Source organism: Dermacentor variabilis, chromosome 6 (genome assembly GCF_050947875.1).
Source record: "Dermacentor variabilis isolate Ectoservices chromosome 6, ASM5094787v1, whole genome shotgun sequence".
Lineage (NCBI taxonomy): Eukaryota > Metazoa > Arthropoda > Arachnida > Ixodida > Ixodidae > Dermacentor > Dermacentor variabilis.
In genome coordinates this window covers 49114856-49139636 of record NC_134573.1, presented here as the reverse complement: position 1 = coordinate 49139636, position 24781 = coordinate 49114856, and the positions used below count along the sequence as shown (strand labels likewise).

Below are 24781 nucleotides of genomic sequence, written 5' to 3'. Positions count from 1 at the left end.
TCACTTAGAATCCTCGGATACCATATACACAAGGACGGGTCCGGCTGCGCCACACACCCCAGGCTACACAACACGGTGGCACAGCTTACTCATCTGATACGGCGGGTGGCCAATCGCCGCAATGGCCACAAAGAGCACGACACCTTGCAAAAGGTAGAAGCACCCCTTTACAGCCGCATTACATACGGAACTCCTTACTTCAACCTGAAGACAGCCGAGAAACAAAAGCTAAACCTCCAAATAGGAAAAGCCACGATGCTTGCCCTAGGACTGCCGACGACCGCCTCCACTGACCGATTGCTTCGCGTGGCAGTTCACAACTCCTGGGGAAAACTCGCGGAAGCGCACCTCATCAACCAGATCGAGAGACTCAAGCTCACAACCATAGGCTGAGCAGTCCTCCGGCGCACAGGTTACGTAACCAACCTAGAACACGATGGCGAACTTAAGGAAAAGATCACGTCTAAGCCCCAAGAATGTCTACAAGTTCTTCAGATACTCCGAAACATGTATCCAGGACACCATCGAGGCAGGCGGCTCGCCAGCGTAAACGCCATTAGACACAAGCACCGTAACGACCCGCAGGCACGCTACGTAGACGCAGACAAGTGTCCGGGTCGAAATGCCTTCGCTATCAGCGTCACAGACTACAAGGGTACGACACTGGCGTTGGCGGCCATTCTCGCCAAACGCGCCGACACAGCTGAGGAGGCCGATATAGCACTCACCACCCATAAAAGCGAGGATGTCATAGTGGTCTTCACCGACTCTCAAACAGCGGCACGTAAATACATGCAGGGCAGGATCCCCATCGAAGCGATCAACACACTGAAACGTGGGGACACTCCTCCCCATACACCTGCAACATGTGGGTTCCAGGACGCGAGGGACTCGAGGGGAATGAAGCGGCACATACCGCGACCCACGCAAGCGTCAACCGGGCCTCCCCGCACTAGATTCTAGGCATGTCCAACCCACCCAAATCAGCGCAGGAAGAGGAAACAATACCGCTAACTTACCAAGCACTACTGCAGCACTATTGGCTTGGACGCAGGGTATGCCCTCCAGCACATCCAAAACTAACGAGAAATGAAGGCACCGAATACAGGCGACTCCAGAGCAATACGTTTACCCATGGAAGCTTACTTCATCATTTCCACCCGACGCTATACAGCTACATCTGTCCACACTGCAACGTTCCAGACAGCCTGGCGCACCTCCTACTGCAATGCAAGAAAACCCGAGAAACCATCACAGCGGCACAACTACTAGCAGCAAACGCCGACTCAAACCTCCTCGCTGAAACGTGGGAGGCTGCAATCTCCAAGCCGCACCTCGTCGACCAGCGCGAATGCATCGCCCGGGCCTGGAGGGTGATCCAAGCCAAAGGGTTCCTGGAATAAGGGACCCTCCCACTTCGACTGACAAGTAACTGCTTAAAATAAAGGTTTCATTCTCTTTCTCTCTCTCGCCCAGGGATCTCTTCTTCTCTTTCGCAATGCGCGAAGTCTTCGTCTTTCTATATGCGCCGCGTATTGAATGTGGTTTTTGCCTCCCTCCAGAGGGGGCATCGCTCCGATGCTCACATAGCGGCAGGAAGATGTGTCAAACTAGGTGTGGGTACTTAATTCCGAACAATAGGGCTTCATGCGCACAAGGTGCACAACTTCTGGTGGACGTTGCCTTACCCTGGAGTATGCAGGACTGTCAGAGATGACCTCATAGTTCAGATCACTGAGGCGCCGCAAAAACCTTGTACGGACCAAAGTAGCGCCTGAGTAGCTTTTCTGAAAGCCCTCGCCGATGGACGGGACTCCGAGCCCACACTTTATCGCCTGGCTGATATAAGATGTAGCGGCACCGTAGATTGTAGCGTCGACTGTCGTAGCCCTGTTCTCAGGCGATTCTGACGCGGACGAGTTGTCACGCTTCTTCATAACGTTGAGCGAAAGCTTCAACGTCCGTGACTATATCACCGCATTCACCTGGCAACGTCGCATCGAGCATTGTCGTCACTTCACGACCATGAAGAAAGCTACAGGGTGTCTTTCGCGTTGTTTCCTGTTGAGCAGTGTTGTAAGCGAATGTGATGTACGGTAGAATGCCATCCCAATTCTTGTGTTCCACGTCTGCGTACATACTCAGCACGTCACCGATACTCTTGTTCAAGAGTTTCGTTAAGCTGTTAGTTTGCGGGTGATAGGCTGTGGTCATTCAACTAGCCGTGCCGCCGACGCTAAGGCGAGTAGGAGTGTAGCCTTAAAGGAGTGTAGGAGTGCAGTCGTAAAGGCAGTCCCTCTGTCGGTTATTATAACCGCTGGTGCACCGTGCCTAAGAACCACGTTTTCAATAAAGAATCGCGCTGCTTCGACTGCGGTGCCACTTGGAAGGGCCTTGGTTTCTGCATAGCGTGTCAAGTAATTGGTGGCAACTATTATTCACTTATTGCCAGTATTGGAAGTCGGGAATGATCCAAGAAGGTCCATCCCGATTTGGCCAAGGGGGGTGCTGGCCACTTGGACAGGTTGTAGTATCCCAGCTGGTTTCATATATGGTGGTTTGCGTCGCTGACAATTCAGGCACGTGCACACGTAATGTTTCACAAAGGTGGCTATCGTTGGCCAGTAATATTTGTCTTTGAATCGGGCCAGTGTGCGCGTGTATCCGAGTTGGCTAGAAGTCGGTTCATCGCGGCAGCCTTGCAAGACCGCATGACGAAGGCACGTTGGGACGACAACGTACCGTAGGCGTTTGCTTTCGCTTGCAGCGAAGTTGTTCTTGTAAATAACCTCATTACGGAAGCAAAACGATGACAAGCTCTTTGCACATGTTTTGGGCGCACTTGTAATCCGGCCTTCTAAAAATTCAATCAGCGAATCAGTTCGCTGTCTTCCCGCTGCTGACGAGAAATCGTGACCGTGTCTAGAACACCTATAAAAGTGATGACTTCATCATATTCTGTGACTTCCTGCTCAATCGGTGACCTTAAAAGGCAGTCAGCGTCGGAGTGCGTTGGTCCAGACTTGTACACCGTGCACTGTCATATCGAATTCTTGAAGTCTTAGGCTCCAAAGCGCTAGTCGACTTGACGGATCCTTCAAGTTCGTCAGCCAGCGAAGTGAGTGATGATCGCTGACAACGGTGAAAGAACGGCCATAGAGATACGGGGAAACTTTATAAGTGAACATACCACCGCAAGGCATTCCTTCTCTGTGATTGAGTAATTAGACAGCACGTGAGAGTGTCCGGCTTGCGTATGCAATGACTCTCTCTGCTGAGTCTTGCCACAGCACGAGCACAGCGCCTACACCTACGTTGCTAGCGTACGTATGAATCATGGTAGGAGATGTGAGCCATAGTGATGTAAGTCAGATGTGAGGCAGATGTGAGTCACCCCGTCAATGTGAGCCAATACAGGAGGTGTTTGCAGGCGCGGTCGGAGATCATTAAACGCTGCTTGTTCTTCTTCGCCCCATACGAAGGCAGCGTCTTTTCTTGCAAGGCGCGTTAACGGTGAAGCTATATGTGAAAAATTGCTATAAATCTTCGGTAATACGAGTAGAGACCTAGGAAACGCCTCACTGCCTTCTTATTCGTTGGCGTTAGAAACTGCGACGGCCGTGATCTTTTCAGGGTCAGGGTGGGCGCCTTCATGACCTACATCATCTAAGAACAGGAGTTCCTCGAAACCAAAGTGACACATTTCTGCATTCATTGTTAGTCTGGCGAACCGGATCGTTTGTAGAACCGCCAGCAGCCGGCTCAGGTGTTCCTCGAACGTTTCCGAAAAAGCCATGTCGTCGTCGACGTATACTAAGCATGTCTGCCACTTGATACCTGACAGAACCGTATCCATGAGTCGCTTAAAAGCTGCTGGAGCTGAGCATAAACGGAAAGGCAGGATCTTGAATTTGTAACGCCCATCAGGTGTTACGAAAGCAGTCTTTTCTCTGTCTCTCTCGCCAACGTCGATTTGCCAGCAGCCACTTTTGAAGTCTAATGACGAGAACTAGCGGGCATGCCTCAGCCTGTCGAGAGAATCGTCGATACGCGTTAATGGGTATACGTCTTTCTTTGTCACCCGGTTCAGCTTACGGTAGTCGACACAAAAACGTAGACTGCCGTCTTTATTTTTGACCATCACCACCGGCGATGCCCACAGGCTTTTTATGGTTTGATTACGTCGTCGTCGAGCCTTTTATTCACTTGCTCTCGGGTAGCTTCGCGTTCTTTTGGTGCTACACGGTACGGGTTTTGTCGGATTGGTCTCGTTGTCTCGTCCGTGATAATTCGGTGCTTCATCAGTGGCGGCTAACCAACTCTCTATGTCGACGAGAAGCAATCGCGAAACTGGTGAGGCACGTCCACAAGGCACTGCCTTTCCGCTGGTGATAAGCTCGCGCTCACGTCAAGAACATGCAACGGTGCCGAAGCGTCTTGCTCTCCTTGTAATTCAAAGCATTCACCGAGTTCCGCAATTTCGCCAAGGTAAGCAACTGCTGCGCCTTTTGAAATGTGTCGTCGTTGCTTGCTGAATTTTGTCAGTAGTAGTTCTGTTTGCCCATGCATTACTTTGACGAGACTTCTGGGCGTGGCAATACCTTGAGTGAGTAAAAGCGTAAATATCTGCTTGGCAGTACCTTCCCCATCCTACTCTGTGTCGCACCTGATGAAAACAAGACGGCAAGATAACGTTGGTACGGTCACGTCGTCTATGATGCTAAAAGACGTGCGTTGTAGTTCTGCACTTTCGTCGCAGAAAAGATTAGTATACCTTCTGGTATGCTGATGACGGCGCCGTACTCGCGTACGAAGTCCATACCTAAGATTACATCTTTGCAGCAGTCGGGTAGAATAACAAAATTTGCCACGAATGACGAATCCCATACGTTTACCCTTGCAGTACACTATACAGTAGCTGCAAGGGTAAACGGTGGCAGTACACAGTAGCTGGCCTCCAGCACCTCCAATGTGCGGCCCTGACTATTCCATTTTCACTTTGTGAACTCTGTCCGCCAGTTTTTCAGTAACGATTTTTAAGTGCGAGCCAGTGTCTACTAGTGCCGTAATGTCGTGGCCGTCCGTTGATACAGTAACATTGGCGCTAACGATCTCGTCTGTCGTCAAATCATGCGGCTGTATCGGCTTCTCGTTCGACGGCAATAGGGGATTTTAGGCACTTCGACATGCGGCAACCTTCCTCCTTGCGGTCGCGGCCTTCAGTCTCCCCGGCGTGAGCTGGGAGACCGCCATCAGACCACGTAGGTGGAACTGCGTCTTGCAGCTGGAAAACGATGTCCCGGAGGACGAGAGTGCTACAGGCGACCGGGAGAATTGGCTTGCGAGCTCGTCGAATTCGCGTCAATGTTCGCTCGGCTGCCGTCAAAAGCGCGACGACAAGCAGTGGATAGGAATTATTGGCGCCCTTCCACGCGATCAGGGCAATGACGGCAGGTGTGGCGCGCTTCCCCACAGCGGAAGCACACGGGTCTGCAGTCAGCTGTGCACTAAGTGTTGGTTCTGTGAAGCGGTGGTCGCGTCGCTTGTTCCCTATGATACCAAGGTGATGGCGGTGCTGACTGCTGGTGATACTGCGGCGTCGGCATCGGAGGTGGCGGTCGACGGACAACATCCGCGTAGCTGAGCTGCCATGCCTGGGAATTTGGCTCGGGAGCCGCAAACGCTTGCTTTAATTCTTGGCGCACAACTTCAGCCACCGACGCAGCTGTGCATTCATTTGGTGTGGCAGTGAGCTTCTTAATTTCTTCCTCAACAATCTGGAGTATTCGCCGGCGCAAGGAACCTTCGTCTGTGATCGTCACAACTGCGGTGCTTGCCGGTCCATTTCCGGTCAGGTGATCATAATGGTGGCTGCGTAGGTGAAACGCGCGCTCTATGGCCGTCGATTCTTTAATCAATTCATCAACGCTCGTCGGCGGGTTCCGCAAAAGACTGGCAAACAGCCGCTCCTTTACGCCGCGCATGAGATGGCTGAGTTTCTTTGTCTCGGGCATAATGGGGTCTGCACGACGACAAAGACGAGCCATGTGCTCGGCGAACATGACAACATTTTTATTCGGCTTTTGAATCCTTTGATTCGAGAAAACGCTGCGCGTGGTCTCACCTTTCGGTGCTCCCGAACGTATGGAGTAACTGGTGGCAGAACTCATCCTAGCTTGGCCAAATTCCCTCGCGGTTTACGAACCACGCGAAGGCTCCGTCTTCAAGAGAGAAATACACATGGAAGAGCTTCTGTCCAGCATGCTACTTATTATACTTGGCTACGCACTCGTATTCCTCGAGCCAGTCTTATGCATCCTCGTAGGCATTTCCGACGAAGCTCACGGCAGATCGAGGAGTTAAAAGAGTGCAGCTGTGCAGGGCCTGGGTCTGCCATGAGTTGGGCACTCGTGGTAACAGGCAGACTTCCTGGTAGGGGACCAAATTCTGGGCTTAGGCCTAGCAGGCGACGTCTGGCGCGTTGAATGGGTGTTTCGACACGCGGAAAACGTTCTGGGCTTGATGTGGGTCTGTTGACAGGCGTTCCAAATATTTACCCAGCGCATCCACCACTGTCACGATTCACAAGCAGCAGGACCTGATAAAAAAAAGGGTAGGACCCTTGAATTGCAGGCCAGCTGAAAACGATTGCGCAGGGACCTCTTCTTCTCTTACGCAATGCGCGAGGTCTTCGTCTTCCTCTGCGGGCCGCGTACTGGATGTGGCAAAATAATGCTCACCAGTGGCATCACTCCACTGCAGGGTTGTACACGGCATTCCTTAAACGACAACTCACAGTTACACGCACCAAATTTGCCTGAGTTGACGACTTCACTAAAATTATTCCACAATCTCACCAATTTCCTGCCGTATTGATTCTCAAAGTTTACAGCAAACCGAAGGAAAAAACGTAAATTTGAAACTCTCTTTTATTCCTTTAACAAAAAGGTGGCCGCCACCCGTTAATTATTGTGAGTGACTTCAATGCACCGCATCAAACTTCGGAGTACACAACCAGCTCCCATAACGTTAGAAAAATATGGGAACTCATTCAAGACTCGCACCTTACCTTACATAATAACATACACACTCCGATGATACTAGGTAATAGTGTCTCCATGTATACCACACCTGAGCTTACGCTCTCCCGTCACACCAAAAGTGTAGATTGGCTCCAATTAGAGGAGAATATAGGTAGCGATCACGAAATTGTTCAAACTTCCCTTAGCTATGATCACAAACTATTTCATAACACTCAACTGAGTGTCACAGACGGGGCTAAATTCCGAGAATACAAGGCAGGGCAGCCGTCAGCCGACATTCTTGACATAGAACAATGGGTTCAGCAGTTAATGGAATGATGCGCTCTGATATACCACTACCCTACTCGAGGAGGCACAGATGCAGGAAATTGACGCGAAACACCTGCACATGCTGACGGCGAAGAGCCAGCTCTTACCAAGGTGGAGAGGACAACGCTAATAAAGGAAGCTGCGACACCACATAGCGAAGCTGGACCTGGAAATCCTGGACTATGCTGAGCAACTGGTTAGACAGCTATAAGAGACAACAGGAAGAAAGGCTGAGTGGGCGACTGAGCAATAAGTGGACGTGGCATCTATTCAGGCACCATGTTGATCCAAGTCAATGTAAAACTTTGTGTGGTCATCAGATCAATGAATTAATGCACCAGCGACAAGATGATCTTGCAAGCTGTTTCCAAGTGTTACACGATAAGCACCTCCTCTCGAAGGCAAAAGATCCCCACGTCAATTACATAACATTTCGCAATCCAGAACTGGATGTCCCGCTTACGGAGGCTGAGGTTTCAGACACTATGGCCAGCCTCAAAACGACGCCGGCATTGGGGTTGATTCAGGTATCTAATAAAATGCCCTGTAACTTCGACAGGCAAGCGGTTGCTGTATTCACAAAATCCTTTACCGCATGCTCCGAGACGGTAGCCCACCCTAAGCAATAGCGAGACACCAGGGACATCTTTATTCCAAAACCAGGCAAACCCATTCACGCCGATAACTTACGCCCCACCTACCTTACGTCATCTCCGTGCAACTTGCTAGGGCATGTTATTCTCAAGCTACTAACGGCATACGTGGAGGAGACAGGGATCATTCTAACCGAAATGATTGGTTTACGTAACCATTTATCTACCCTGGAAGTCATGCTCCCACTTGAAAAGGATATATTTAAACAGCGCCCAGGTCTCGACACGAAAGCTTTCCTCTGACTTGACCTTCTTGGGGCCTTAAATAATGTAAGCCATGCAGCCATATTGAAGCATCCTAATAGACTAGTCATTGGAGAGCGTTACCTTTAAGTACGTCTCCAATTTTCTCACAGATGGAAAGGCCACCATTCGTATGGGTGCAGAGCGTTCCTCGGAATGCAAGCTCGGCAGCTTTAGAATGCCCCGAGGGTTGGCGCTATCCCCTTTTCTCTTTAACTTCCCGATGCTAAACATCACGCGCTAACTTTAGGCAATCCCAAGTTTCTCCTTCGCCTTATATGCGGACGACATCCCCATATGAATCAGGGCCGGTGATACGGACTCTGATGTGCAGGAACGCCTGTAGAAAGCCACGTACAGGGTCAACGAATGCGCACAGTAGCCCTAACCTGACGTACGCTCCAACCAAATCAGAGCTCCTGCTTGTAGCCGCACACAAACGAGCGGAAAAACATACGACCCCAATTCATATCTCATTAGATGGCACTGACATTCCTTTCGTTGATAACATTCGCGTGGTAGGTCTCACCATAAAGAACAATGTCAAAACACAACTACCATTTATAGGCTAAGGCAATCCCTTGATCAGACAATTTCGTTGACTGGCAGAGTATCACACAAGAGAAGGGGCTTGCGAGAACGAGAACTTCTCCAACTCGTTCAAGCATTCGTCATCCCTCACATTAGGTATACTGTGCCTTACTTCACTCTCACTAAACGGGAGGACGAGGAGATGAATACACTTATTCACAAGGTTCATAAATGCGGCCTCGGTCTAACCATGAGAACGTCCACGGAATGATTTCTTGCCACCGGAGCACATAACACGGTCTCAGAGTTGCTTGAAGCACACCTGAATGCACAGTACTACCGATTCACAAAATCCACTAACGAAAGATGCATACTTGGCAGCCTTGTCATTAACCCTTCCTTCCAACTTGCAAGCAAAGTTCCTCTTCGGAGTGAGGTACAAGCCAAACGGTATGAACCACCGCTTCCCCGGAACATGCACCCCCTGCATAACCATATGCGGACAGTGGCTCGGGTGTGAGCGCTGCGCCGCCACGACGACCAACTACCCGGTAGACTATACGTAGACGCCGCAGAATACCCCTCACACCCCCATAAATTCGCGCTCACGGCAGTATCTCCATAATGCCAGCGCGTGGCTGCGGCCTCTATATGCACCTTTGTCACACAGCAGGCAGAAGAAGTAGCCATAGCGCTGGCTTTCACTATTCCCTCAGCCACCACTGTCATCAGCGATTGTAAACCAGCCATGTACAACTATGAAGCTGGGTTTATCGACAAACTGGCTGGAATAATCGCACGCAAATCCGCAGTTCAATCAGAAGTCACACTCACTTGGACTCCTGCGCATGAGGGCTTGACGCGCAACGCAGCCGCCCATGCCTGCGCCCGAGGTTTTACAAACCAAACACAGACAACACAAGCGCCGGCTGAGCCCAGCTCCTCGCGTGATAGACTAATCACACACGACGACATGTGCCAACATTACAAGTCATCTCAACGTACTTTACCCCCTCTCATTCGTTCCCCCTCGAGGGAATCGGAAATCCTATGGAGGCAACTGCAGACGCACACAATCACCTCAGCATCATCATGAGCACTCCAGAATTCCGGCACTCCTGAATAAATTATACCCCGACTGACTTCTCGATCCCGGCTGCTATCGTTGCGCTGCCCCTTATGCTAACTACAACGGCACACTTCTAGAATGCCCACCCCACTACCCTCCCCCACAACTTAAGGGTGTGGAGCTTGGGAGGGGCTGCCCTAGGCAGCTCTGAGCCTGGCCTAAAGGAAGACGCCTTTCGTTGCGCCATGGGATGGCTGGAGCTCTACCGCGAGTAGATCTGTCCGTTGCCTCCCACGCCCCGCAGTTCCTGTTTGGTTTTAATCCTGTCCATATAATGTTATGCATTCATTCATTCCGGACCGAACTGAATCCTTAGCTTCCACAGCATTGACTGCTATTTATGGAACGGAGTATATTGATTACAAGATCAATTTGTGGCTTGACGCGTTCGGAAGTGGAGAAGCAGAAATGCTCAACCGCGCGCGACGTCTTCTCTATGACACGCGTATTCGAAAAGCAAGTGCTTCAAGGCTGCTGCAGGGAATATCGGTGCGTCTTTGCTTGGACGTTGCTGCTTGTGCAGCGGTTTATGCGCAATCAAGCGTACGAAAAGCTTAGAAAATAGACGCGAGGTTACTGATATGCGCTGCAACGGCGAGTATGCCCTGCGCTCCCGGGCAAGTGTGGAACCGTGTCGCGCATTCCGATAGGCGAGTTAGTGGCTGCGTTCGTGTTCCATCGGCTGTATATTTGAAAGTAGCGATCGGTGCCATGCTTCCCACGAGTGGCATGAGTGATTCTTTAAGAGGGAAGCGAGCGAGAAATGCAGAGGCTACGTCATGAAGACGTGCAGCCGTCGTTCAACCAGGACATCAAGAAGCACCGCAAGCTCGTTCAAGAGCTCGATGAAAGCGTCGACCTTTGTCAAGATCAGTGGGTCCATCTCCACCGAGCGAAGCGCGTGCATCAACACGGTCTTTCACCAGCCTTCCATAGATTCTGTAAAGTACGTTATCTGCCATTTCCCAGACCACAAGGCCATGCTCGCGGCCCTGCCCAAAGACCCCCTTTCCGCAATGGGGAAAGTAGACGATCATCTGATATGTGCGACATGCTCCGCAAAAGGGCCGCACAAGCATTGATTTCAATCCTTTAGTCAGTGCATGTCTCATCACTCCGCACAAGACGGGAACGTACAAAAGAGTCGACAACGTGTAAACTAACGCTAACGCATTACTATTGTATGAATACTCATTGATCCCCCCTTTTTTTACGCTGCCTAGGAAAGTTCCTTTAATGTTTGTCGATGTACGTACGCAAATGATTTACAATAGAGCAGTGAGATTGGTTGACTAAGCAATCGTGTATTTGCCTTGGTTACATCAGGGATATCCCTTCCTGATGCAGACAAACACTCGTAAAGCCGCGTGAAATCAATTCCTAATTCTAACCCCCACAAGCATACTCTCCCTTCTTTCACAGGCACAGATCTTAAGGCCAACATCATCAGCAATGTCATGAACTGGATCGAGAAGAAGTCGTGTGTACGCTTTGTTAAACGGACCAACCAGACAGACTATGTCCGCCTTATGTCCGGGGAAGGGTAAGCGCCGATATTACTCGGCATTTCATTGTTCTTTAAATAGATCCGTCTTGAAATAAAGCAAACAAAAGACATTTGCCGTGACTCTTTGGTATTTTGAAAACTGAACTTATGACAACATAAACTTCAGTAGTGGTTAGCCTATACTCATCGACCACCCGGCAGCAATCAGTGAACGGAATTTCCTTCTATAATTTTCATTCGTTATTCTTTCCAACCACCGCACTTAACGTAAGCCGTAGCAGGCCGTTGCCTAGTCAGGTCAGGAGTTTCACAAATGTGCCTCAAGATAAGCGGTCAATTTACTGACGCGAAATTGCGGCATGTGCGGTTGAAAATTGTTTTCTGTGCTCTCTAGGCTATGTGTTGTGTGGTGCTAGTACGGGCGAGAGGAAATTTAGTGCCGGTTGCCCATACACGTTTCGATTTCCCAGCAGCCACATGGCTCAGCAAGAAGCCTGCATGCTACTTGTGACTTCCGGTTCGGAGCCGAGCACAACATTTAAATATCTCTGCATAAGTGGATTCGAACGTGCGGATATAACTACGCTGAGAAGAAAGCTGACGTTAGTAGGACCAGAAGTAGGAGGGACAAACAGGATTATGATGACGGTGATGATGATAATTATTTTATGATGATGATTGTTCCTATTCGCAATGCTGCAGTGACTGTCACGAGCCCGCTTAAGCTATAATCAGGTATTATGTACATGCCAAGTGGCCTAGCATTCTGCCTCTCTTTGCTATTTCGCTCTAAATTAGAACCTCTATCTCTAGAACATATGACTGTAGCGACTCCGGCTTTATCAATCTTTTCCCTGCTCCCCCCCCCCCGCCCCCTGTACTTCATATATTTGTTATTGAGACTTATCAAGTTAACGCTTTGAATCCCAGCGCTTCTAAAAGGCCCATGTTCTCTAGGGCCTTTGCTGAACGAATATCTTGGCAGTCAGTTGCGAAGCTCTAATTAGTTTCATTACTTTTGCTGCATCAGATGCAATGCCTAACCCGGTTACGAATATTTGCGGCTGTATGTTTTGTCCTAAGCTCCTAAGGACCTTAGTGTTGCAGCAATGAACGACAATCTCATGGGCACCATTAAGGAGCGCGCAATAGAAGTCGGTGGTAACGCCGTTATAAAGGAAACCAGTAAGCTATCGCAGGAGACGAAAGATCTGATCAAGAAACGCCAATGTATGAAAGCCTCTAACCCTACAGCTAGAATAGAACTGGCAGAACTTTCTAAGTTAATCAACAAGCGTAAGACAGCGGACATCAGAAACTATAATATGGATAGAATTGAACAGGCTCTCAGGAACGGAGGAAGCCTAAAAACAGTGAAGAAGAAACTAGGAATACGCAAGAATCAGATGTGTGCGTTAAGAGACAAAGCCGGCAATATCGTTACTAATATGGATGAGATAGTTCAAGTGGCTGAGGAGTTCTATAGAGATTTATACAGTATCAGTGGCACCCACGACGATAGTGGAAGAGAGAATAGCCTATAGGAATTCGAAATCCCACAGGTAACGCCAGAAGAAGTAAAGAAAGCCTTAGGAGCTATGCAAAGGGGGAAGGCAGCTGGGGAGGATCAGGTACCAGCAGATTTGTTGAAGGATGGTGGTCAGATTGTTCTAGAGAAACTGGCCACCCTATATACGCAATGCCTCATAACCTCGAGCGTACCGGAATCTTGGAAGAATGCTAACATAATCCTAATCCATAAGAAAGGGGACGCCAAAGACTTGAAAAATTATAGACCGATCAGCTTACTGTCCGTTGCCTACAAAGTATTTACTAAGGTAATCGCAAATAGAATCAGGAACACCTTAGACTTCTGTCAACCAAAGGCCCAGGCAGGATTCCGTAAAGGCTACTCAACAATAGACCATATTCACACTGTCAATCAAGTGATAGAGAAATGTACAGAATAGAACCAACCCTTATATATAGCTTTCATTGATTACGAGAAAGCGTTTGATTCAGTCGAAACCTCAGCTGTCATGGAGGCATTACGGAATCAGCGTGTAGATGAGCCATATTTAAAAATACTGGAAGATATCTGTAGCGGCTCCACAGCCACCGCAGTCCTCCACAAAGAGAGCAACAAAATCCCTATAAAGAAAGGCGTCAAACAGGGAGATACGATATCTCCAATGCTATTCACAGCATGTTTACAGGAGGTATTCAGAGGCTTGGAGTCGGAAGAATTGGTGATAAAAGTTGATGGAGAATACCTTAGCAACTTGCGATTCGCTGATGATATTGCCTTACTTAGTAACTCAGGAGACCAATTGCAATGCATGCTCACTGACCTGGAGAGGCAAAGCAGAAGGGTGGGTCTGAAAATTAATCTGCAGAAAACTAAAGTATTGTTTAACAGTCTCGGAAGAGAACAGCAGTTTACGATAGGTAGCGAAGCACTGGAAGTGGTAAGGGAATACATCTACCTAGGGCAGGTAGTGACCACGGATCCGGATCATGAGACTGAAATAACCAGAAGAATAAGAATGGGCTGGGGTGTGTTTGGCAGGCATTCTCAAATCATGAACAGCAGGTTGCCACTATCCCTCAAAAGAAAGTGTATAACAGCTGTGTGTTACCAGTACTCACATATGGGGCAGAAACCTGGAGGCTTACGAAAAGGGTTCTGCTGAAATTGAGGACGACGCAACGAGCTATGGAAAGAAGAATGATGGGTGTAACGTTAAGGGATAAGAAAAGAGCAGATTGGGTGAGGCAACAAACGCGGGTAAACGACATCTTTGTTGAAATCAAGAAAAAGAAATGGGCATGGGCAGGACATGTAATGAGGAGGGAAAACAACCGATGGTCATTAAGGGTTACGGACTGGATTCCAAGGGAAGGGAAGCGTAGCAGGGGGCGGCAGAAAGTTAGGTGGGCGCATGAAATTAAGACGTTTGCAGGGACAACATGGCCACAATTAGTACATGGCCGGGGTAGTTAGAGAAGTATGGGAGAGGCCTTTGCCCTGCAGTGGGCGTAACTAGGCTGATGATGACGATGATGATGATGTTTTGTCATCAGCAGACAGCTCAAACCTCTTGTAGCGATGCACTGCCCTTTGTGCTATCGTACAGATATACCCTGCTACTTTCTTTCTTGCCTTATTTGTAAATTTCCAGTCTTTGTTGTTTCCGTCATTTGAAGCCAATTTACTGCAGTTGTTTTTCATCACTTTCTTTTTGATGACTCCGGGTAGTTTATTCACACTACGAATTGCCCTGCACTTGGTTGTAAACTTTCTTGACCACTACTTTTATTTTAACATCTTAAACTCTGCGGCTCTCAGGACCCGTCGTGTAATTGATCGAAGACGCATTTTGTACAACACATAAAAAACACGTTTCACTTCAAACGTATTATTTCATTTGCGAGCCACACTGAGAAACCAGCATTAGGTGAAAAAATTGACCAAAGAACAATAAATAAAATAATCTGGAGAAATACTTGAGGTAAAGGTTTCTTTCTTATTAACACTATGGTAGAGAAATTTGAGCCGTCCATACGCTATACAATTTATGGTCTAAGACTACAGCAGGTGTTAGCGTGATCACCAGCGCTCGTTGCCCGTGTTGTGACGCCGAGAAAAAGATGTCGTTACAAACTGTTATTCCAATGAAGATTGCGATATACAGCCGCTGGTATAAAGACGCGGAAAGCATTAAAATCAATTTATGCAACAGTGGTGCTTCCTTTTGACGAGAGCTTCCATGCAAAAGAAAAATGTTTGTAAGATATTATGGTTTGCAAACGCGCCGAGGGGTACCACCACCAGCGCACCAGCGTTGCAGCGTGCGTTCTCTTTTTTGGCGTTCCAGTATCTCTAAACATGGATACGAATACATGCGGGCTCAAAACTCTCTAGTGTAGTCGCAGAAACTTCTTCGACGTCAGCCGCTTACTTCAAGTCACATTGACGCGTGGGCCAACTGTGTGCCTTTTTACTACGTCGGTATTAGCGGTGACGCAATCACCAGCCTTAGCCTGCTGGGGTTACTCTGTAGTAGAATACAGGTGCGTGTACGCAGTCTTATCCTCGACCAAATCGTCAACCGTTTTAAGCGCTGAAGTTTATGTCCTGCTTAGCGTCGCCACCTGCCTCTCTGTAAATGTGGAGCACCTTGCACAGGTGCTACTCGTACGTCGGCCGCAATGGCGGTGAGCAACCATTGTCCTTGGGCCGCGGCTGCCTTTTCAACGGCACAGTGACGCACGAGCTCCTGCACGCGGCGGGCTTCTTCCACGAGCACTCGAGACCCGACAGGGACGACTACATCGACATCTTCCCAGAAAATATTATTAAGGGTGAGCGCATATTCTGGCTTAACTTTGAAACGAGCCTTATACCACGCATTTACATTGTGGGATGTTATGGATTCTTTTTTTTTTTTTTTGCGGTGCCGTTCCCCAGTGGGAGCTGCTCCCGTTAGGGAGGCGCTGGAAAAATGTATTTATTCATATGTCTGCCGCGCCTACTTCTATGCGTTGACGTCGAGTGTAAGCCAAGAGTCACGTGCAGGATAACGTGCTCGAAACTATGCAACGTATTGAATCCGGCCTTAACGATATTCGTAATGACTGGCATGCCATAAAGGATGTCTAGCTAAACCTATCGTTGAGTATGCTTCGTAATGTTGATGTCGATATTGTGTCACTGAAAGGTTCCGTCACAAATGGATCGCCCAAATCACTGAACATTCCTCACTGAATTTCCACACAGCTAAAGTCAATGGAATCGCGCTGTGAAGACGCAGAAACCAGACTCTACCGCACCAACTTGCTCTTTTTTGCAATACCTGACGAAAAACGTAAATCATGGTCAGCGTCAGGCTCAAAAGTCATTGACATATGCAACCATCACCTTGGCCTCACCACTGATCCAGCTCAAGCAGACAACGCGCATCGCTTCGGTCAGTAGAGCAGTGAGAAGAATAAACCAGCCATCGTCAAGTTCGCATTTTTGAAGGACAAGCAGCCTGTAATAGATAAAGGCTACAAGTTAAAAAACAGTATATGTTGCTTTGCCTGAGGAATTTTCTTTGCAAATCCGTAAGGCTCGATGTAAATTTATTGACTTCGCATAAACTACTGGTGCGCTATTTAGTCTAACCACCGATAGACTTATAATTATTAACCTTGTCTACACATACGGCGCAGCGTCCTCCTCTCTAATTCCCTCACACCGATGGGAAAGACGTAGCCTAGCAGCACGCGTATCTAAGAAAGAGGTCTTAGTTTCGCCTCAAAAGTAAAGCATCGATTCCGATAGATAATTACGAGACAGCTATTACAAATAAGGATAAAACTTTTATCGGCAGTGTAATTTTGTAAGCGTTCCCTAGCTAGCTAAATTGTCAGCGTGCGCAGCATACATGAAAACATCACACTTGATGACCACGGACGCTCGCTGTCAAAGCGCTGGCCTGAGCAAGCGCGGCACCAGCAGCGAGTGAAGGGACCTTCGTGCTGTCTATCGCTTCAACGCAAACTGAACGCCGACAGCACACAGCACGCACAAAGCTACGAACTGTGGACGCCCCTGGACTCTGTTACCAATGCAGATCGCTCTAAAGCTATGGCCGCGCGACGGTGCTAAGCCGCCCCAGGCGCAGGTGCAGAGTCTCGCGCGACGGAAGAAGGCGCGCTTGCTCCCGCATTCTTGCCTTTAGCGGGAGCGAATTTGGACCGCGATCATACTGTCCTCTCGTACGCTTTCACTCGCACATACAGCGTAGGGCGCGCGGCGATGGCGTTATCATCATTGGACTTTGTAGGCAACATGAACTGAAAGGCTGACGGCAGAAATGTGCCTTGAGTATCCATATACTTGCTATCTCAACAAGAACCCAATATCATAGCGGCGGCCTATTCATATCATTCACTAGCATTCGTACCATTCTTCGAAAAGCCATTGAAGTTTCGTCATACTCAGATGGATGCAAGTGCGACATATTGGCGCATTCGCAAAGTTTCCTCAGCTCTGAAATTACGGATGACGAATTCCTATTCGAGTCTGACGATTACAATATCTATCGCAAAGATAGGGACGACAGTAGAGGAGGTGGGTAATTTATTCCCGGCCATAAAGAAAATGTTATTTCTTATGATCACGCCTTCGAGTCCCGAAATTATGTCACTTTGTATATCATCGCCCCAATCGAATTCAATTCACAACATACGCCACAGACAACCCGATAGCTCCTCCAGTTTTATATACGAATTTCCCGATAGCATTAACCGTATTTGATCCCATTATATCAAAGCCCACATTATCTTAGTGGCGATTAACTTTCAGGATATTGACAAGCAGAACTTGCGAAGTAAATCACATGTGTATTGCAAGTTTGTTTAACTAACACTTGAGTTTTAGTTTGTGCTATTAACCCACCAACCAGCTCTTTTTGTAACACTTTGGATCTTCTAACGCCCTCACCTCGACGGTTAACATTATCACTTTTACAGATGGGTTCAGCGACTAACGGTTGTTAGAACTCGCAGTTCATGCAGCTTCACGCTTGCGACACCCGAAAACAAAACAAGTATTCGATTACAGAACAGCGGACGTCAACACTATTATTGGCTTGGAAAGCTTCATGTGATTCTTGGCAACTTCTGAGCAAACAGCAAACTACAATTGCCGCCTATACAAAGAAAAGTTACTGGAACTAGCACATGCGCATATACCATAGGTTTAATTTTTGCGTAAACGCATCAAAACCATGGTTCAGTAAAACCCTTCTGTAGGACAGCCAAATTTAGGGACGCACCTAAATCTTGGAGCAAACAAAACTTGTGGTAAAGCCTACAGCATTGCTCTATGTAATGCTAAGGGTAAGGAAAATAGCAACCTGTTATCTCTGCTTCAAAATAACCAAAAAAGAATTTTCGAAAGCCATCTCTCCAGCCGAACATTCCAATATTTCCCCACTGATTAAAATTTCTAGCTTTCCGATGTGCGAGATCTTTCTGCATCTGTTTCTAGCAATTGCTTCATGGCCGTTCTTACAAAAAACACCATTTGCAAATGCGAACATTCTTCGAGCTCGAGTAGCCATACAAGGCGCCTATTATTATAACAACCACTTGTATCGCTGGAATTAGTAACAACCTGAAGGTTTCAATTCCTTCCTGCATGGACTGCATAAAGTCAAAAATCTTAAAATATATAATTGTACCCTCTACCACAGTTCTTCCTCGCTTGTTCCAACAGCCCCTCTCTACAGGGGAAGTTCCGCATGACTGGAAGGTCGGTAAAGATATGACGTTTTTATATCCTGTAATAAGAGCGCTGTTAACAATTACAACCCAATATCACAAACATGTGTTCCCGGTATGCTACTAGAACAGATCCTTTTAAAGTGTAGCACAGCACTTAGAAGCTACCAATTTCTTCTTCGAACATCAGCATGTTTCCAGAAAAGAAATATCATGTGAAGCACACCTAGGGGAATTCTCGACACATATTTTTCTAAACATGTGGCCCTATAACGTAAAACTATTCCAATATGTTTCTATTCCATTGTCCTGACGTCAAATTTGCGTAACCACCGACGCAAGCACCGGACAGTCACCCACAGGGTTGTCTGTACAGACCAATCAAACACTCTCCTCGTCCTTAGGAGGTCACTTTTGTTTGCTTGAAAAATGAATAACATTACCTACACTGAGCGGCTTGTCGTATCTAATTGGCTGACAGGAGGCGACAAGAACGCTCAAGTGGAGAGGGATGCGCGGGGGCAGAGCCAGTGCACTGAAATTCGATAACCGGATGAAGAGGGTGGTGCCGGCGTCTGCGATTGGTCGGCTTTCCCTTACTTAGCTTGTGGTGGCTGGTCGAAAATCGCGGCGGCATGCAACCGAAGCTTAAGAATGACGCTAAATCTGACCCGCAGCAAAGAAGAGTTGGCAGAATGAGGTGGTAACCGTGCGGAAAGTGCTCGAAAGCGTTACACGGCCACGCAAGAAGCTTTATTATACGCAAATACACCCATGCTCTCCGGCAGGTACGAGTAGCCAGCGTCTCAGTGGTCGGCGGCAACCATCTTTTATAGCTTTCGGAACGGGGCAGCCTGCGGCTATTCCGAAGAAAATTCACTTTTGTTCGGCATAATAATGCATCTTTATCGCGTACACGTCACTTTGACGCGGTGATTTTGTGTGGTTTGGTGACGTCGCGTGACGGGCAGGTGAAGTGGGTGCAGCCCGAAATCTTTTTACCAATAGCCGAGGGCTTGACGTAGTAGTTCTGCGGAAACCCGCAAGATGGAGAGAAGTAATGAAGTAAGAAGCTCAGATGGTGGAGCAGCTGCCCCGGAAAGGCGGTGGTCCCGGGTTCGAGTCCCGGGCCAGGATGAATTTTTCTTCAACTATGAGGCTTTTCTTTCGAGGAATCCGTATGGGTTTCCTTTGTAGCAATTGCTACGAACGGGTGGATGTCGCATTTTTTCCCTTTATTCAATAGCCGAGGGCTAATGGCGAAAAGGGTCGAATGAGAAATAACTGTTTTTCTTTTTTCAGTCAAATCATGCATAATCAGTGTGTACACATCATATCAGATGGGGAGCTATCGCGGTTTTCGTGACGTCGCGTGACAGACAGGTGAAGTGAGGGTGGTGGAAAAAAGTTTTTGAGCAATCGTGGAGGGCTGATAGCAGAATTGCAATAGAAAAGTTTGGAAAAGTTTTACGTTATAGCGCCCATGGTTACGCACCCACCGACCAATTCCATTTTCATTCATTTCACTAAGGATTTCAAACGCGTTACTCGTTGCTGTCTCGCAGCTAACATTTCATGCTTGAATGTAGTTTCTCTAACAGTACATTTTGGATAAGATTTTTTTTGTGATTGCGCAAGCAATTCACCGCCGTAGATAACTACCTTTCCACTATTAGCGATGCAACATCGGGTTACCTAAAGGATAAAACTCGGCTCATGAGTGCTTCTGATCTATATAAACGATCTGGCATCCGAGTAACGGGATCTATTCGCTTGTTCTTACACGACTGCTTGATCAATCGTAAAATCCTCTACCCATCCCATCACATCGCTTTTCTACGAGACTTTGACCGTATCGCGACTCGGTGCGCTTCATGGCAAATGAGCATAAACATTGATAAATGCAAAGTGATGGTACTCAGCCGCAAAACGAAATTTTCCGCTATCAATAACTTACTGTTTAGGAACCCCGTTATACACACCAACACATACAAGGGCCTCGGGAGTCTCATCCCAGCTTACCTATCATCGTATGCCCACATCAAAAAATTAGCGACTAAACTTCAGGTAAGCTCGGTTACCTTAACCTCAACCCTCGTGGTACTCGTGCCTTAACGATACAAATTGCCTATCAGAGATTTGTGAGGCCTCAACATGAATTTGCGGCCCCCTACCTTGTCATTGGTACCTAATGGCGATATTCGCGTTAGTTCAAAACCACGCCGCACGCTTCATTGTAAGGTATTATGCCTGCAACTCCAGCGTGGGTAAATTTGTCCTTTCAATCCCTCTCATCTCTTGAATCTCAAATAACCGCAGCAGTTCTTTGCCTATTTCACAAAATAATCCATAGTACGCGCCCGTTACCCCTGTTGCTCAATCCTCCACCTCAACCTCTACATAATCACATCCGTTTCCAACGTACCCTTGTGCGAACCCGCCGTGGTAGCTCAGTGGTATGGTGTTCGGCTGCTGAGCACGCAGGTCGCGGGACCGAATCCCGGCCACGGTGGCCGCATTTCTATGGGGGTGAAATGCGAAAACACCTGTGTACTTAGGTTGAGGTGCACGTTAAAGAACCCCAGGTGGTCAAAATTTCCGGAGTCTTCCACTACGGCGTGCCTCATAATCAGAAAGTGGTCTTGGCACGCAAAACCCCATGGCTTTCTTTTTTTTCAATCTTAGTGCGCACCACTGCTTTCAATTCATACGCGTGCAGACGCACTGTTTAGCATTGAAATAATTTACCTAATGACATAGTTTACATTCATGAACTTCTATTCAGAGCACGCTTAAACAGATTATTTCTGTTATTCTTCGTAACTAAACCTACTGTCCACGTGAATTATCTCTAGCCATGTAGTATAAAATTTTTGCTTTAAGTATTGCGTTATTTACATTTGTGGAGGCTTGTTCATGCATATTTAGCCGCTAACATTGTATAATTTCCTTGCAATTTGCTTTTACTTATTACCGCGTCTGCTTCTCTAGCGCAATGCTCCTTTAGGAGCCGGTGAGGTAACTGAATAAATAAATAAATAAATAAAACTACCTTGTGGACGAAGGTATGATAGATGCAACACTAGGGAAACAATATAGCTTCGATCTCTAGTTGACCCCACAGAAACTTTGTAGGAGAGGTCAGGTTTGCAGAAAACCATGTCTGGTGCAGTGAACGTGTTGTTTTATTGAAAGAATAGTGTCGATGGCTAGCAGCGGCGAACGTCTGAGTAAACTCAGCAAGCACAAATAGCAGTGCTGAAAACTATTGGCATCGAGAAACTGGACGAACGACCGCGAAAAGATACAAGGACAACAGATAGTATGTATAGCGGCAGGCAGGGAGATTATAGATATTGGCGGTCTAATCAACTAAAGCGCTGACTGAAAACAGGCGTTGCTTTTCCGCACCCTCAATAATAAACAAAGGAAAATGCGTAGGCGATATGTACGCCGATTTCTTGGCATGCGACAGCACGCGATTTCTTGTCTGCTTACAACGCAACACATGGTATAGAGAACTTTGTGTGGGCTTTAACGTTTTGGCCGAACCACTTCATCCTCACAGTTGAGAGCGATCGTACGCCTTTATGAAGGAGTGTAAGAAATGTGAGCGACACTGGATATTAGGCCCTTATCACATTTGTTGTGTAGGAGGTAGTGTTACAACATAAAACAGTTTATTGCACGAATGAGTTCAATGTGCGCACATATCTCTATGTGGTGGAGTACATAAAGGTTATTGTCATTTCATAACTTATTTCCATTAGCAGCTGGGACAGTACGAGAGAGAGAGAGAAGGAAAAAAAGAGAAACAAAAGAAACGTTTATTTGTGGTCTCAATGTCCTTATCTTGAATCTTTAGCCTTCTTTAAAGAGAATTACCATGATTATCTCAAATCAATGTTCATTGATTATGTTGGCTCATGATTTAAAAAGTTGGTGCTCCGTAATAGTGATTCGTCACCTCACTCTTAGGTAATATAGAAAAGAGCGAAAAAAAGAAAAAGATAATGGATTGAACGGCACGTAAGTACCAAATTTTATTACACAAGCGCCGCAAAAAGAAAGAAAGAGCCGAATAGCGCAGTCAGTGATCTGTGCAAGGCACTGGTAAAGTACATAAATGAGAAAAAAAGATGCTGTTTTTTGAAAAGAACACCCAGAAGCAGTAGTGGTTCCAGGTAAACGTCTATAGATAATGTACTGATTCCAACAAAAATGCAATGGTAAAGAAATAAAAAAGAAAGAGGAAGAAAAGAGATGAAAACCAGCAAGACAAACAGGTTAAAAGATATAAATCAAATGCATAATTTACCTCGACTCATTTTCTCATTAAAGAACGTTCACACCACACTAGGGTGTTATGATGGCGGGCAGAGCGAAATTATAACAAAATTGGAAAGAAAAAATATCGTTGCCTAGGAGTTCTTGTTGCGTCATTTTGCAAAATATTTCTGGCGACATGGCCAAAACGCGTGAACGGAAAGACGTAGAGGAAATGACCGACAGAACGACTCACAGGACAGTCATGACACTTGTCCGGTCTGTTCTTATGTCTTGTACATATATCTGTTCGGTCCTGTCATCCATTTACCGAAATGAAAAGACTTTTCTTTTTGTTTTTTTGCTAGAACATTGGGAAAAGGAAAAAGAAAACTGCGTCACAAATCTAAGTCAGGGTGTTTTGTGATATATTGTTTTAATAAGACGACAGTGCTAGAATAAGAAATTATAATAAAGAAACGTGCATTCATCGTTATATTTGAAACATTTTTCAAGTGAGCTCGAAACCGCGTCCTTTGGCAGGCGCTTTTCTTCGTTGCCAAACTAATTTCCGGATTTCCTTTACCTCGCAGCGTTCCTGCCAAACTTCAAGAAGGTGCCGCCTAGTAACATCCGCTTGCTGACAGGATTCGACTTCGACTCGGTTATGCTGTATGGCTCGGATTCTTTTTCCCGGCGTTCCGGCCTCCCCTCCATGCTGGCAAAGAATGGCGACAGGCTCACCGATGTCTATAACAAAGACGGGCTAAGCAGGCAGGATGTTATTCGCATTAACACCCTGTACAATTGTACTCAAGGATAACTGAATTTTGTGCGCCGGATGTCGTTTAAGCACTAGTATATGTCGTCAAAGGAGCCAGGAATTGTTACGAACATGCCTTTAAAAAGACGCCACATGAATAAATGGGAATATGTATAAAGAAGGAAGTGGCTGTCGGTAGAAAAAAGCTGCAGTACTTGTGTGCCTCGCTCTACGATCGGCACCTGAACGATAAGAGGCGCTACCCAATAGTCCGACTACAGGGGGATTAAGTGTTTTACTCTTCTACAAACACTTCCTCGAGGAATAAATGTTCTTCACTGGTCTGTTTCTGTTTTACATGACTGAGGTTATATTTTTAGGCACGTGTAAGATTTGCTTTCTCTTTGCCCATGCATGAATTTATTTCAATCAAATCTACCTACGTGAGGGAATCAGCTCAGAGTGAGAATACGCGACAAGTACGGGCTACACTGCTGGAACCAGGACTGTGAAGTGCACCACTTGGAAGTAGGATTATTAGGCACATTTAGTGCTTCAACATCTCAACTGCTTAAGTGGTTGCACAGCAAATGGCTACGGTTGACCTCAGAAGCTCGTATTTCGAGCATTTTTGAGTGCTTTTCATATCGGCAACGCATGACCATCGATGAACGCTGTGCTGCCACAGCAAAGCTGAATTTAAAGCATTTCCACCGACAACTCTGGCATATCTTCTTAGGATTGTTAATAGAACGCAGGAGCAAACATAATTAGCTGATGTGGTATTGCGCTGCTAAGCACGGGATCGCGGGATGAAATCCCAGCAGCGGCGGCCGCATTTCGATGGAGGCGAAATGCAAGCAGGGCGTGCCCATGCATTTGGGGCATGTAAAATATCACTTGGTGCTCAAAATTATTCCGGAGTACCCCAATTACGAAGTTTCTGATAATAAAATCGGGGTTGTGCCACTGAAAATCACAGAATTCAATCTAATTCACACGCGCGCACGCACGCACCAATTTACATACACAAATATATACGTACGCAAATACAACCAACGC

The 24781-nt window shown here is 47.1% G+C and overlaps 1 protein-coding gene across 1 annotated transcript; it reads left to right on the top strand.

Annotated features, from left to right (window-relative positions):
* The first annotated feature begins 507 nt into the window (after window positions 1-507).
* LOC142586119 (astacin-like metalloprotease toxin 1) lies at window positions 508-24065 on the top strand. Its single transcript, XM_075697373.1, has 4 exons — window positions 508-784; window positions 11331-11451; window positions 15605-15780; window positions 23550-24065. Exons 1-4 carry the CDS (start codon window positions 508-510, stop codon window positions 23777-23779), a joined length of 804 nt encoding a protein of 267 aa, XP_075553488.1. The 3' UTR covers window positions 23780-24065.
* Window positions 24066-24781: the final 716 nt, after the last annotated feature.